Source organism: Schistocerca gregaria, chromosome 8 (genome assembly GCF_023897955.1).
Source record: "Schistocerca gregaria isolate iqSchGreg1 chromosome 8, iqSchGreg1.2, whole genome shotgun sequence".
NCBI lineage: Eukaryota > Metazoa > Arthropoda > Insecta > Orthoptera > Acrididae > Schistocerca > Schistocerca gregaria.
In genome coordinates, this window is record NC_064927.1 from 452,908,730 (window position 1) to 452,924,055 (window position 15,326).

A 15,326-nucleotide genomic window follows, 5' to 3' on the forward strand; every position below is an offset into this window, starting at 1 on the left:
CCCCCAAAAAAGTGTTTCAAATGAGTGATGCCATCTCACTGACAAATAAACTCGAGGACGCGAGTGGCTAAGAGCATGTCATCTGCTGAAAGGGAAGGTATCTCAGGCAACATCTGTAAACGGGCACTTATGGAATAAAATAGGAGCACTGAAGTAAAAGGTTTCTCACCACCCACAGTTGAGAGCAGTGGCGACAAAGCTGGGGAGGATCGCCACTTAAAATATGTTGATGGCTAAAAAGACAGTGCCCTACCCGGAGTATAGTTAAAATTACCTCCTCCCGACGACGAGGCCAGAAGGAAGAGGTCTAAGCACAGGGAAGAGGTTTCACGTCCCACAATTTATTATCGGAAAGTGTAGACCAATGTGTGTGCCATAAAAGAACAACACAATGGCATAAAATGCTCTGTAGATAGGCTAAGGGACCCATGCGAACAGCAGGCCGTTGGAAGAGAGACTGCAGCCTTGGCCGCTATATCGGCTGCCTCGCTTCAATGGATACCAACGTACCTTGAGATCCAGAGGAATTCCACAGAGACGACCCCCAACTGTAGCAAGTGGAGGCAGTCCTGAATCCGGTGGACCAGAAGGTGGACAGGATAAAGAGCTTGGAGGTTGAGGAGAGAGCTGAGCGAATCCGAATCCGAGCATAAAATATACTGTAGCCACTTACGTTAATGGATGTATTGGACAGCCTGGAGAACAGTATAAAGCTCCACAGTTAAAACCGAACACTGGTCGGAAAGGCAAAATCTAGTAGGGGTGTTGCCAACAATATGGGCACTCCCAACGCCAAATGTGATTTTTGAACCGTCAGAGTAAATAAATGTGGCATCCCTCATTGGTGCGCATAGAGCAGCAAATGCCCAGTGATACACTATGGAGGGGGGGGGGGGGGGGTGTTACTATCCTTGGGAAGCTAACAAAGGTCACGGAGCAGGCAGGTCTGGGGATGAAGCTAAGAGCTAAGGTGGCACTGTACCCCATTTGTCAAGAAAGTTTTAGGAAAGAGAACGTAGCAGTTGACGGAAGCAGACTCCCGATGGTAGTCGAGAGGAAGGGCAGCCTGCACACCCTAAATCCAAGGAGGCATAGAAAAAAGCAGCGTGGTCACCCATACAGTTTATGAGTTTATGCAATGGTGGGATGAAGGTGGACAATCACCCTCACGGGCATCCCTGGATTGGCTAGTATGACTAAACCACTGACACCAATAGCAACGTCTAGGGTTGGGGATGTAAAGGCAAACTGAAATTATCTTGTATCCCGCTTTAATGTTCGATGGAAGTTGAACTCTGTCAAACGTCAAGAAGAGAGTACGAGTCGGTATCACGCCCTTGTCAACCCTTTTCAGGACTCTATGTACAACTGTTGTGTCCTGGTAAGAAAGGTAATTTTGAATGTCCTCGTTGGACAAACCATCAAGTGAGAGTGTATAAACCATTCCGCGTGATGAATTTGAAGTGCGGTGCGCATCCACCCAGACAGGGAAGGTGTATAGCAGTGTATTTCGCAATTTTTGTGCCTGGAGGTCACTGACAGTTTCGAACAACAAGGTGCCATTTCGTAATTGGGAACAAGACTTTACAGGACCCGCAATTGCATTGATGCCTTTCTGAATAATGAAAGGGTTGACTGTGGAGAAGTCTTGATCTTCGTCAGACCGGGAAACAACCAGGAACTTTGGCACTGATGGAAGAATTGTCCGTGGCTGAGATTCATCTAGCTTTTGCTTGTGGGCAGAATTGTAGACTTAGAGGAAACAATTGCGAAAATATCCCTCATGCTTACCGGCATCTCCGATGGTGCACTCCTTCCTCGTGGGAGCCCTCCCTCTCTGAGGGCATTTCCACCTTAGGTGATTGTCCACACGTCGGGTCACACCTCCCGAGAAACTGTTGGAGGGACCAATCGGCATGTTCGGAAGGTACCAGCTTGGGTAATCACCCCTCCCTGGGACTGAACTTTAAGTACATGTCCTACCTGTCTACACAGGGCAGGGAATTATGCATTACCCCGTCACTTGCTATGCATGGAAACGCGTGGGTTGGCCTTCAGACACGCACAGGGAGGAAATACAGAGAAAGGGAGGAACAAAGAAAAGGAAAGAAGAGCGGTCTCAAATGCTGCACCGGAGAACAGGGTAAAGAGAAGAGGCAAGCAGAAGAGAAGGACAAAGGGAGGACAGAGACTTTCCAGCAGAGAGAGCAAAGAAGAAAAACTACTTACAAAAAGAGGGAGAAGGGCAGGGGGCAGGGGGATGGGGGGGAGGGGGGGGAAGCATTGGGGGAGGGGGAGGGAGGGATGTGAACAAGGCGGGTATGCAGCCCGGAAAGGAAAGAGAGCTGCACCAGCTCAGGGTCCTGTGCTTGCCACACACGTACCCACAGAAGAGTTGTGGACCTCCTAGGGAGAACTGGGTCATACCCGTACACACATGACTCATCTCCAGTTATTAGAGTGTTCAGAAACCCAGGATCAGTATTGGTGGTGTCCAGAAGGTCCTGTGTAACATCAAAACGGAGGTCTTTTTGTTCCAGTGACAAGAACTTGGGCACGAATTTCCCAGACACTCGGTGCACGTTCAAATCATCGTGCAAAATTGCATGTGCAGAATCTTTACTTACTCCAACCTCTAGGGAACTTTCCCGTATGGTCAAACGACGATCTGCCATCAACAAACTTTGCACCCTCTCAACAACAGCTGCACTCCAAGCAGTTTGGAGCCTGCCAGAACAATGGTCACTCTCCACTGATGTGCAGCCATTTTTGAATCGGCTGATCCACTCCTTAATTTGTGTTACACCCATTGTATCTTCTCCAAACACATGCTGAATCTTACAAATTGTTTCGCTTTGAGAATCGCCAAGGTTTTGACAAAATTTGATGCGGTATCTTTGCTCAACACGTTCAGTCATCTTGAGAGAATCGGTAATCCGACCTCATTCGGCGACCGGCAGGCAGCGACTTACGCACTGGAAGGCGGGGACCAAATTCATGCATGTGCATAAAGGTCTCTTCCTTTACTGTAAAAAGTGGTGCTGCACTATCATCTCTACTTTGCACAGCAAAATCAAAGGTTGGATACTTTTTACACAGACCTCGTATACACTTGCGTTTAAAACTATGGTGAACTTATTTTCATTCCTCTGAAGACAGCATCACATTTACACTTCCCCTGCACTACATAATGACGTCTTATACCCACATTTTACCACGAGCACTCACAGCTCAGGCAGCGAGTAACTGTGGAGTTCTGCTCATCTATCCACCTCCTAAACAGGCCTGCCTTAAGCAATGCGCCACATTTCCATAAAGTGAAAATGCCTTTTCAGTAAGAAAACTAATACAATGGCCCAGAAACCATTTGTTAGAAGTTCCAGTAAAGGAAATTCTAACATGAAAATGACATACAAAAATGAGAAAACAAGTCACTTGCACCTAAGACAGGTAACACAAGAACACATTTAACTACAGTAGCTTCAAAACAAGACACTACTATTTTTATACCTTAAAAAATAAACAAAGTAACCAACCAACCAACCCACTGACTTTCAGCAAGTAACACACTTCCTAACTTCCCAACAAGTCTAGTGCCAGTCTGCTTGTATTAATAGAAGGGATGTATTGAACTCCCATAATAAAGTTCGTCATTGCTGTATTGCTTCTCTGAATTAATATTTCACACTGTAACTGTCAAGGCCGAGTGGTTCTGGGTGCTTCAGTCTGGAACCACGCGACCGCTATGGTCACAGGTTCGAATCCTGCCTCGGGCATGGATGTGTATGATGTCCTTAGGTTATATTAAAAACAAAGATTCCAAGACTTACCAAGCGGGAAAGCACCGGTAGATAGGCACAATAAATAAAACGCGCAAACACACACACAGAATTTCGAGCTTTCGCAACCGGCGGCTGCTTCGGCAGGAAAGAGGGAAGGAAAAGGAAAGATGAAAGGATGTGGGTTTTAAGGGAGAGGGTAAGGAGTTATTCCAATCCCGGGAGCGGAAAGACTTACCTTAGGGGGAAAAAAGGATAGGTATAAACGCGCGCGCGCGCGCTTGCGTATCGTTTATATCTAAACTAAAATTAAGTCTGCAACTGACGAAAACAGCAGGACCATCCAGCAACGCTTGTGCAGCGACAGACTTAGCTGGAATACGATTCCTCTTGTCTCCAGCTGTTGTAGCAAATTCGATGTTCTCGATGGTCTTGTAGACTGTTTGTTTAGAACGGTGGCGATATCTTATGTACGGCATCTTGGCAGCGTTCAATGCAGTTGCCTGTGCAGCAGCAGCGCGACCTTGATTCGGACTTAGAATATTCGTGCCTGCTGGCGGAGCGTTATCCCGTACGCGAGTACTAGGTCATACTAGGTGCTCGCGTACGCTGTGCGCCAGCCAGGCGCGCTGCCAAGATTACGTAAGCTGGTCGGCGAGTTGCGTCAGCCGCCTTTGTAACGCGCGCGCGCACACACACACACACACATATATATATATATATATATATATATATATATATATATCTCCATCCATACATACACAGGAGTTGAGGTTGGAGAGGAAATTCAGGAGTTGTTGTTCACTGTGAGTCCAGATCATGAAGATGTCATGAAGATGTCATCAATAAGAGTTTCTTTCCGCCGTCCACCTAACCTTCGTAACCTCTTGGTTCATCCCTATGAAATCCCCAAACCACCTTCCCGACCCTCTGGCTCCTACCCTTGCAACCGCCCCTGGTGTAAAACCTGTCCTATGCACCCTCCCACCACCACCTACTCCAGTCCTGTAACCCGGAATGTATACACGATCAAAGGCAGAGCCATGTGTGAAAGCACCCACGTGATTTACCAACTGACCTGCCTACACTGTGACGCTTTCTATGTGGGAATGACCAGCAACAAACTGTCCATTCGCATGTATGGACACAGGCAGACAGTGTTTTTTGGTAATGAGGATCACCATGTGGCTAAACATGTCTTGGTGCACGGCCAGCACATCTTGGCTCAGTGTTACACCGTCCGAGTTATCTGGATACTTCCCACCAACACCGACCTATCCGAACTCCGGAGATGGGAACTTGCCCTTCAATATATCCTCTCTTCTCGTTATCCACCAGGCCTCAATCTCCGCTAATTTCAAGTTGCCGCCGCTCATACCTCACTTGTCATTCGACATGATCTTTGCCTCCACACTTCCGCCTCTACTTACATCTCTGCCCATACTCTTTGCCTTTAAATATGTGTGTGTGTGTGTGTGTGTGTGTGTGTGTGTGTGTGTGTGTGTGTGTGTGTGTGTGTGTGTGTGATCGCGCGCGCGCATATACCTATCCTTTTTTCCCTCTAAGGTAAGTCTTTCCGCTCCCGGGATTGGAATGACTCCTTAACCTCTCCCTTAAAACCCACATCCTTTCATCTTTCCCTTTCCTTCCCTCTTTCCTGACGAAGCAGCCGCCAGTTGCAAAAGCTCGAAATTCTGTGTGTGTATTTGTGCGTTTTACACTCCTGGAAATGGAAAAAAGAACACATTGACACCGATGTGTCAGACCCACCATACTTGCTCCGGACACTGCGAGAGGGCTGTACAAGCAATGATCACACGCACGGTACAGCGAACACACCAGGAACCGCGGTGTTGGCCGTCGAATGGCGCTAGCTCAGCAACATTTGGGCACCGCCGCCGTCAGTGTCAGCCAGTTTGCCGTGACATACGGAGCTCCATCGCAGTCTTTAACACTGGTAGCATGCCGCGACAGTGTGGACGTGAACCGTATGTACAGTTGACGGACTTTGAGCGAGGGCGTATAGCGGGCATGCGGGAGGCCGGGTGGACGTACCGCCGAATTGCTCAACACGTGGGGCGTGAGGTCTCCACAGTACATCGATGTTGTCACCAGTGGTCGGCGGAAGGTGCACGTGCCCGTCGACCTAAGACCGGACCGCAGCGGCGCACGGATGCACGCCAAGACCGTAGGATCTTACGCAGTGCCGTAGGGGACCGCACCGCCACTTCCCAGCAAATTAGGGACACTGTTGCTCCTGGGGTATTGGCGAGGACCATTCGCAACCGTCACCATGAAGCTGGGCTACGGTCCCACACACTGTTAGGCCGTCTTCCGCTCACGCCCCAACATCATGCAGCCCGCCTCCAGTGCTGTCGCGACAGGCGTGAATGGAGGGACGAATGGAGACGTGTCGTCTTCAGCGATGAGAGTCGCTTCTGCCTTGGTGCCAATGATGGTCGTATGCGTGTTTGGCGCCGTGCAGGTGAGCGCCACAATCAGGACTGCATACGACCGAGGCACACAGGGCCAACACCCGGCATCATGGTGTGGGGAGCCATCTCCTACACTGGCCGTACACCTCTGGTGATCGTCGAGGGGACACTGAATAGTGCACAGTACATCCAAACCGTCATCGAACCCATCGTTCTACCATTCCTAGACCGGCAAGGGAACTTGCTGTTCCAACAGTACAATGCACGTCCGCATGTATCCCGTGCCACCCAACGTGCTCTAGAAGGTGTAAGTCAACTACCCTGGCCAGCAAGATCTCCGGATCTGTCCCCCATTGAGCATGTTTGGGACTGGATGAAGCGTCGTCTCACGTGGTCTGCACGTCCAGCACGAACGCTGGTCCAACTGAGGCGCCAGGTGGAAATGGCATGGCAAGCCGTTCCACAGGACTACATCCAGCATCTCTACGAAGGTCTCCATGGGAGAATAGCAGCCTGCATTGCTGCAAAAGGTGGATATACACTGTACTAGTGCTGACATTGTCATGCTCTGTTGCCTGTGTCTATGTGCCTGTGGTTCTGTCAGTGTGATCATGTGATGTATCTGACCCCAGGAATGTGTCAATAAAGTTTCCCCTTCCTGGGACAATGAATTCACGGTGTTCTTATTTCAATTTCCAGGAGTGTATTTATTGTGCCTATCTACCGGCACTTTCCCACTTGGTAAGTCTTGGAATCTTTGTTTTTAATATATTTTCCCCATGTGGAAGTTTCTTTCTATTTTATTTATGTCCTTAGGTTAGTTAGGTTTAAGTAGTTCCACGTTCTAGGGGACTGATGACCTCATATGTTAAGTCCTATAGTTCCCAGAGCCATTTGAACTATTAGTAACTGTCAAAAAAACAATATGTTCCACCAACAGAAGAACCACAATATTATTTCACCCAACGATTTCATACTTAATTATGTGTGGTTTCCACAAATAAATAAAATCCTTACTCACTATTACCATACCTATCAACCAAATACTTCCAAATTCATAATCCATCACTTTAGCAAACTTTCCAGATAACTCTGGTGCAACACAATTACATGCAACAGTCCAGAGCATTATCCAAATGATGAACCCTCCTATCATTCTGGCGCGTGACCATCAGTGCCCTGGAATGACTGAATGTAACAGCAAGACAATGCTCCTGCCAATAAAAAGACACGCTCAGCTCTGAAAATTCCAGGAAGCCAACAATGCGCACTCGTAAGTCATCAATTTAGCTAACTGTTCAAATAATTTTGCTGCAACAACTGCATGCAACCATTCTGCACAACCCCCAAATGATGATTCACTCATCTCATAACAAATAACTGGCAGTGTTTGGGCACTGCTGAACAAAACAATGTCCCTGGGGAGGGGGCAGGCGATGGGAGGAGTGTGTGCACAGTTCTGAAAGTTGTAGTGATGCACGTCTTACTATGTCGTACGTTTATCAGTAATAGTACCCATTACAAAACTGTTTACAATTGCACCCACTTCACAAATAAGCTACCTAATTTTGATTTTCTCTAGAATGATCAGAAATGCAGTCACATGGCAGCACATACTTATCTCTGTGGGAAAGAAATTAAAGAACTAAGTAAAAATCACCATATTTTCCATATAAATTGCAATCCCACTTCACATGCTAAGTAGCTGCCTGTCAATATCAGATTTTCAATACATTGTTCCTCATGAATGCATTTTCAGATATTAAGTTATACCAACTTATTATTCACTTGGAATTAAGTGCAAATCGATAGTAAAAACTGATGAGAAAATTGTACCTAAGTTGAAGGTCAGTACCAGACATAATGACAGTAATTCAGTATTGCTTGTGGTTAATGCTACAATTTGACATCCACAGTGACTAAGTGGTACAACTTCAATACCATTCCCGCTATTTGTATCTCCTGAATAGCTCAAAGTTTTCCACAATATCGGCTCAAATTCTGTTTAAGTATAGTTGACCTAAAATGCCTAAGGGATTGTGAAGATTTACAAAGATATGAGAATACAGACAGTTACACAAAATACAATATTTGTCTTGCACAGAAATCAAATGCCTCTTACAATTCTACAAGCTACACAAATACTGAAATATTACATACCTGCAGTTTTTTTATAGTTGCCATGAGGGCTTCACGCTGCTCTGGAGCAACACCTTTCTCCAGCCGTTCTATAAGTGACTTCTGTTCTGCAAGCTGTTTTTCCAGCAGCTCTTGCTTTCGTTTCCGGAGATCAGCAGTTAATTTCATTGCTTCCTAGAAACACAATATTAAGTGCATCATTAATTGTGTGTGTGTGTGTGTGTGTGTGTGTGTGTGTGTGTGTGTGTGTGTGTGTGTGTGGTCTTTTAAAAAAAGTTTTAATAGATAAATAAATAATGAACAGTCTGTGAATTTCTTACTTGTGTGAGAGATTGTAGCGAATTCTGTAATGGGAAGTCTTTACTTTCCAGTTTCCTAATAATTGAGCACAAAAAGTGCACGAGGCGATCATTGCACATAAGGTGTCAAGTCAGAACTGATAAATTTTTCGTGTATTTGCATTACAGCAACATTCAAAATGATCCAACAGTCCACATAAATTTCAGCTGTCTTAATGTAATTAAAAACACATTCGATAATTAATACAACTTCTTAAAAGCTTCTCATGTGTGAGACAAAACTACTATGATGTACAATAAAAATCTGTCAATATCAGGAACAAAACTATTGTCACATTCTGTCATATATTGAGTTGTAACTGTGATAGTTTTCTGCAATTATGGTCAATAAATGAAGAAATCATGTTATTCAATGGTAGCTAATGACTAAGAGTTCAGATTTTGCATATTTTGCACATCATTTTTTTTATGGTACATGGTGTTGTATATTTACAAATTATGATATTTTGGAGGTACTAGGCTACTTTAAATTCAAATTTAAAATGAATATATTTGGATATTTTTGGCGTTTGAGCATATTATTGTCATATTTAGAGGAAATGGCCACAAAGGTGCATATTTTTGGCATTTTGAGATCACATTGAGGTTCATTTTGTTCCTTGATAACCCAAGAACCTTCCAGAGTATTAGGCCAATAAATTTCCAAAATGAGATAATACGGAACAAGCTATCAGAATAAAAGCCTTTAGGTAAATGTGGGTAGCTTATGGAGGGACATAGTATTGTTTTTCCACTTAGTCTCTGGGATAAGGATGCTAAAGGCTTGTAATAGTTCATTGTTGAACGATGGATTATCGGAGTAGAAATGTGCTTCGGTTATTTGTTGCTTGCAGTTTATACATGTTCAGGTCACTCACCTGATCTCTTCAGTGCACCAACAATGCCCTACTAGTTATTGTTGGCATATCGGAACATGAATCATTCTTGCTTGTGTTTCCGTGCTGTTCACATCGACTCTTTGCTACCTTCTTCAAATTACGAATATGCCCAGGCCAAAAACCAATAATTTACGGAAACAGATTGGGAGCAAATGTGCTTTCACAATGGACGGCAAAACAATATTATGACAACTATGTGAAAAAGAGGTAGTTTAATTTTGTTTATATCTTTTCAGTAATTTTTCCAAGGGATTAAAACAATTATTAAGTTCATTTGTAAATTAGAGTGCATGTTTTCTATGTACAAATTGGGGGGGGGGGGGGGGGCTGGGGGGCGGGGGGACCTTTAGGAATTACCTTCGGCATTCTTGCAAATTTTTTTTTTTTAAGTTAACTGTTGTGGGAGAATCAATGTTCCACTCGTAGGTACACACTTCTCCAACGCTTTAGGTCAGGGATGAGAAAAAAAATTTCAACTGGATCAGCATCAGAAATTTCGGCACCAGAATAACATAACCTAGACATGGTTAAAAACTTCACAGCAACCACTGATCTCATTTTCAAAGCATATGGACAAGAAAAATGAGTTCAATGAAGGTTCTTAAGAGGCTTTAATAAAAGCGAACTTCCCCTTGAATAAGCTGGAGAATGAAGGATTGGTACTCGAACGGAAAAAAAAAACAACAAAAAACCTAAATTTAAAGTGAGTGAAGTTCACAAAGAAAGGAAAAAAGCGAGCGGCAGGAGGGGGGGGGGGGGCAGGCGGGAAGGCGGAAGGGGGGCGGGCAGACGGGAAGACGGGAAGGCGGAAGGGGGGCGGGCAGACGGGAAGGCGGAAGGGGGGCGGGCAGACGGGAAGGCGGAAGGGGGGCGGACAGACGGGAAGGCGGAAGGGGGGCGGACAGACGGGAAGGCGGAAGGGGGGCGGACAGACGGGAAGGCGGAAGGGGGGGGGGGGGGCAGACGGGAAGGCGGAAGGGGGGGGGGGCAGATGGGAAGGCGGAAGGGGTGTGCAGACGAGCGGCGGAAGGGGGGGGCAGACGAGCGGCGGAAGTGGGGGGCAGACGAGCGGCGGAAGGGGGGGGGGCAGACGAGCGGCGGAAGGGGGGGGCAGACGAGCGGCGGAAGGGGGGGGCAGACGAGCGGCGGAAGGGGGGGGGGCAGACGAGCGGCGGAAGGGGGGGGCAGACGAGCGGCGGAAGGGGTGGGGCAGACGAGCGGCAGAAGGGGGGGGGGGGGCAGGCGAGCGGCGGAAGGGGGGGGGGCAGGCGAGCGGCGGAAGGGGGGGGGGGCAGACGAGCGGCGGAAGGGGGGGGCAGACGAGCAGCAGGAGGGAGCAGACAAACAGAGAAAGGACTTGAGAAGGAGACAGTCTGTCTCAAAACATTCCGTGCAAATAAGAAAGTAAATTTATTTGTAAAGAATATTTTTTTGTGTGAATTAAATGACTATTATTTTGGTCAATGTATATACATAAGAAAATAGTCAAAATATAGGTAGATGCTAAAACAGATGTAGTTTGTTATCATGTATATATCTCCTAAGTAGTGTCCCAATGTTTATATGTATTTTATAATTTAGTTTCTCTATTACAGACATTGGAGAATATTAGGAAAGAAATTGGCGATTCTCTGGTCTGACTATCTATTGACAAAACCACTGATTCTTACGGTTGGTATATGGCACACGTCAGAGTTGGAAACCTCTCTGCTGAAGAGGCTGGACAAGGACACCTCATACTGTGCGAAGAAGTGGAATGAACGACACATGCTACGACTGCAGGCACAGTGCAGGAAGCATTGTGTAAGATTCACCAATATTATAGGTAATATAGGACTGCTGTTTTTCACATCATATCCCGAGCCAGCAAATTAGTTTTGCATATGATGTCTCGAGCCAATAATAAGATAATAAAAAAAGTTTGTAAAATCCTTTGATTTTCTTTCAGGCGTGCTACGGAGAGGTGAAGATCAGAAACGTGGGGAGAACAAGGATTTTGCCATTTTGACAGATAGTGCTGCATATATGCTGAAGGCCACAGAGTGTCTACGAGTGTTTTACCCTAAAATTATTCACTTCATGTGTCTGGCTCATGGCATCCATCGAGTCACTGAAGAGGTCAGAGCCACATTGCATGAGGTCAATAGCCTTGTATCTTTGGCAAAGAAGGTTTTCATTAAAGCACCAAGTCGAGAAAGAGATTTCAAGACTGCTCAGTCTGACTGTCCTCTGCCACCTGAACCAGTCTTGACAAGGTGGGGAACGTGGATTTCATCTGCAAACTATTACACAGATAAGCACAGAAAAGTTGACGAGGTATGGATGCATATGTAGTTCTGGATAAATTGAATAAGCAAAGAAAACAAACATAGCATACAATTCCAATATTAAGCTTATTTCTCTGTACAGCAGTTTTCAGCTTGAAACCGACATTCACTAGATTACTACTTTCTTGTTCTAGGTCCTAAACGGCTTTGAAGATAACAAAAATCTAGGCATACCAAAAGCCAAGGACGCCCTGAAGAATTCCAGCGTGTTACATACCCTATCTTTCATCCGAGTGCACTTGGGTGGCCTTCCAGACCTAACTGAGAAACTTGAGACTCATAACATGGAAGTTACAAAGGCAGTGGCTCTCGTTGAAGGACTCAGGACACAGAGCAAGAGTTGGCCAGGTCTGATCGGTGAGAGACTTAGAAGAAAATTGGATGGAGTTCTTTATAGAAATCCCGGTTGGCCTACGATTCAGAAGATCGCTCAGTTACTGGTTGGAGAGAAACACTCCGAGAATGTAGATAATTTCACGTCATCTGATGTCGCTGCTCTTAAATTTTTATCTGTAGTGTCATGTGATGCTGAATGATCATTTGCAAAATTGAAAATGTTGTTGACCACAGCAAAAAATTTTCATGTAGGGAATATGGAAAAAAATGTTGATAGTTCAAACAAGTTTTAGAATTTACCAAACTTATTGTGTAAGCACCTATGTTAGACTTCATTTTATTCATTGAATTACAGCCATTATTGAAAATATTTGATGGTTATTCATTAATTTTCCCAAGTAAGATGCATATTTTAAAGAATTTATCTAACACAAGTGCATAATTAAAGAATTTTAGCTACATATTTAAAGGCATATACTGGCAGTAAGAGCGTATTTTAACTGCATATTTTGAGGAGTTTTGGCGCATATTTCGTGGGTTTTAAGCGCACATCGATCCGAACACTACTAACGATTATTCAAAATGTCAGACACAGTCTTCCAAAATGAACTTTCACTTGGTAGTGCAGTATATGCTGATTTGAAACTTCCTGACAATTTGAGAGCTGTCAGGAAGTTTCGAAGACTATTTCTCTCACACAGTAATGAAACATAATTTGACACAGTCTTCTCCACGTATTGCATTGCAAAATAATAAGTGCCTCCCAAATGCTGAAACTAACAGCACTCTCACGCTGACAACATTGGTGTGTCATAATTCAAAGATTTCTAAACCTCTCCCTTTGACACAATTTTGTAAAATTAGGACTGGAAAAGTTCTACACGGGAAAATGTATTGCAAGAGAAAGTACGAGAAATGTTCTATAGGAGGAAATATACTGGAAGAGAAAGTGGGATAAATTTCACTGAGGATCAGGGCGAAGAATTGAATGCACCTTAAGGCTGGTTGGATCAGTTCATAAATGTCAAGTACAAATATAAATCAGTACAAATATAGACCTCAGAAAAATTTTCAGTTACTGATCTATTACAATTCATTTCATTGAATCTACATCCATACTCTATGAATCATTCAGAAGTGCATGACTGAGGGTACTGTAAACTGCTCACCTTTGATACTTTATAAAAAGTAACTATACTGTACAGTGTAACAGCAGAAAAAACATTACAGCTGAGAAATTAATCTTTCTTTGGAAAACTACTGTTCAAAAATTGAGTTTTTTTAATTTGTGGCTGATAACAATGAACTATTAAAATATGTTAAAGAATACATTCAGCTAAGTGATAATGATGTTAATTTGTAGCCCAGAGTGTGTTGAACTAAATGCATTTTATCTGAAAGACTTAGGACAATACATTACTGAATAATTGTAAAAAAAGGAGATGCCTGCAAATATGAAAAAACGCATGTGGACTGGAACAAATATGGCCACCATTTCAAAATAAAACAAAATTAAAAAAAATAATATTTTTGTGACTACTAAACATTGGGGAATTCACCCAGCAAATATAAAAATTTTCTGAGATGGTCAAGCAACCAATGCTGGACCACTTGTTATGGATTGACCCTTTAAGACAGTTGGACAAACATTACATATAATTTTCTCATCCCACATTTTGTCATCTCAATTTCTATTCGGCGCTAACATCAGAATTACTGCAATGTGCAGCACACATTTTGAATTTCTAATGCTATCAACTGAAATGGCTCTTACAGCTAGAAGAGAGCAAGCATAACAGTAACCACTACACTATTTATTTGACTGTCAGTGTGGACATCTGGGCATTTACCTTTCTTTTCTCTTCATGTTTCTTCTTCAGAATCTCCTTGACTGCCAACATGTCCTGTGTCTTCTTGATTGCAGCGGCAGCCTACAACAATGTGAAAATTTCATATCGTGTATCTTCAACAAATGAACATTTCTTGAATCAGTAACAAATGGTAAACACAAACTTAATATCCCAGTAACATAGCAATAGAATATACAAACCTGGTCATACATGGAAATAAGTATTACTTCCAGAATGAATGTTTACTCTTCAGTGGGAGTGTGCACTGAACTGAAACTTCCTGGCAGATTAAAATTGTATGCCAGACCACGACTCAAAGCTCTCACCTTTTTCTTTTGCAAGAAAGTGCTCTACAGACTGAGCTAGCCAAGCACACCTCATCACCTGCCGTCCCAGTTTTACTTCTGTCAGTACCTCACAATCATACAGAAGAAATTCTGTGAAGCTAGGGATGTAGGAAATGTAATACTGGCATAAGTAAAGCTGTGATGGCAGATTGTGAGTTGCACTTGTCTGTAAAAGGCCAAGGTCTCGGGTTCGAATCCTAGTCCAGCACAAAGTTTTAATCTGCAAGAAAATAACAAATCACTTGCTTGGCACCAAATATTTGAAAAGTGATAAAAAAAAACTGCATGCTGCATATCAAACGATGTGAATCTATCCTCTTAATGAATTTAAAAGCTCTTAACTATTCCCTTTGTCAAAAAAGTTCCAGGACAGGTTTTCTTTTATTTCTCAGTTTGAAAAACTAAAAATGAACAAATGTTTTTATGTTAACCTGGTATGTGTGCAGACTTGAAATGACCTTGGCCACATTTCCACGCAAACTATGTGGCAGAGCAGTGCTTAGCAACACAATATTTGGGTTCTTGGCGCAAGGGTTATGGTGTCTCAATGGATGCTAATTGTGAGCAAAGAGCAAACATTAAGTTCTGCGTTAAGCTTAGGAAAATGCCTACTGAAAGGTGTACAATGATTAAGCAAGCACATCCAGGCGAGACACTTTCAAGAAATCATGTTTTCAAGTGGCACAAAAAGTTCCGTGAAGGTAGAGATTCAGTGCAAGATGATCCCAGAGCTGTTCGCCAGTCTACAGGACATAACGATGCAAATGTGGAGCATATAAGGCAGATACTGCAAGAAGACTTATATCTAATTGTGCCTGTGATACCAAAACAATCTGAATCATGATGTGTCATAAGAGTTTACACAGAGATTTAGGG

At 43.9% G+C, this 15,326-nt stretch overlaps 1 protein-coding gene across 5 annotated transcripts in view; it reads right to left on the minus strand.

Moving 5' to 3' along the window:
- LOC126284062 (RNA-binding protein 26) overlaps positions 1–15,326 on the minus strand; it is a 223,834-nt gene that overhangs the window by 63,491 nt on the left and 145,017 nt on the right. For all 5 annotated transcript variants that reach the window (XM_049982659.1, XM_049982655.1, XM_049982656.1 and 2 more), the window contains 2 exons: positions 14,104–14,184; positions 8,375–8,527 (listed from right to left, as the gene is read on the minus strand). In XM_049982659.1, the coding sequence (XP_049838616.1) occupies positions 8,375–8,527; positions 14,104–14,184 (234 nt within the window). The remainder of the gene's footprint in view (positions 1–8,374; positions 8,528–14,103; positions 14,185–15,326) is intronic.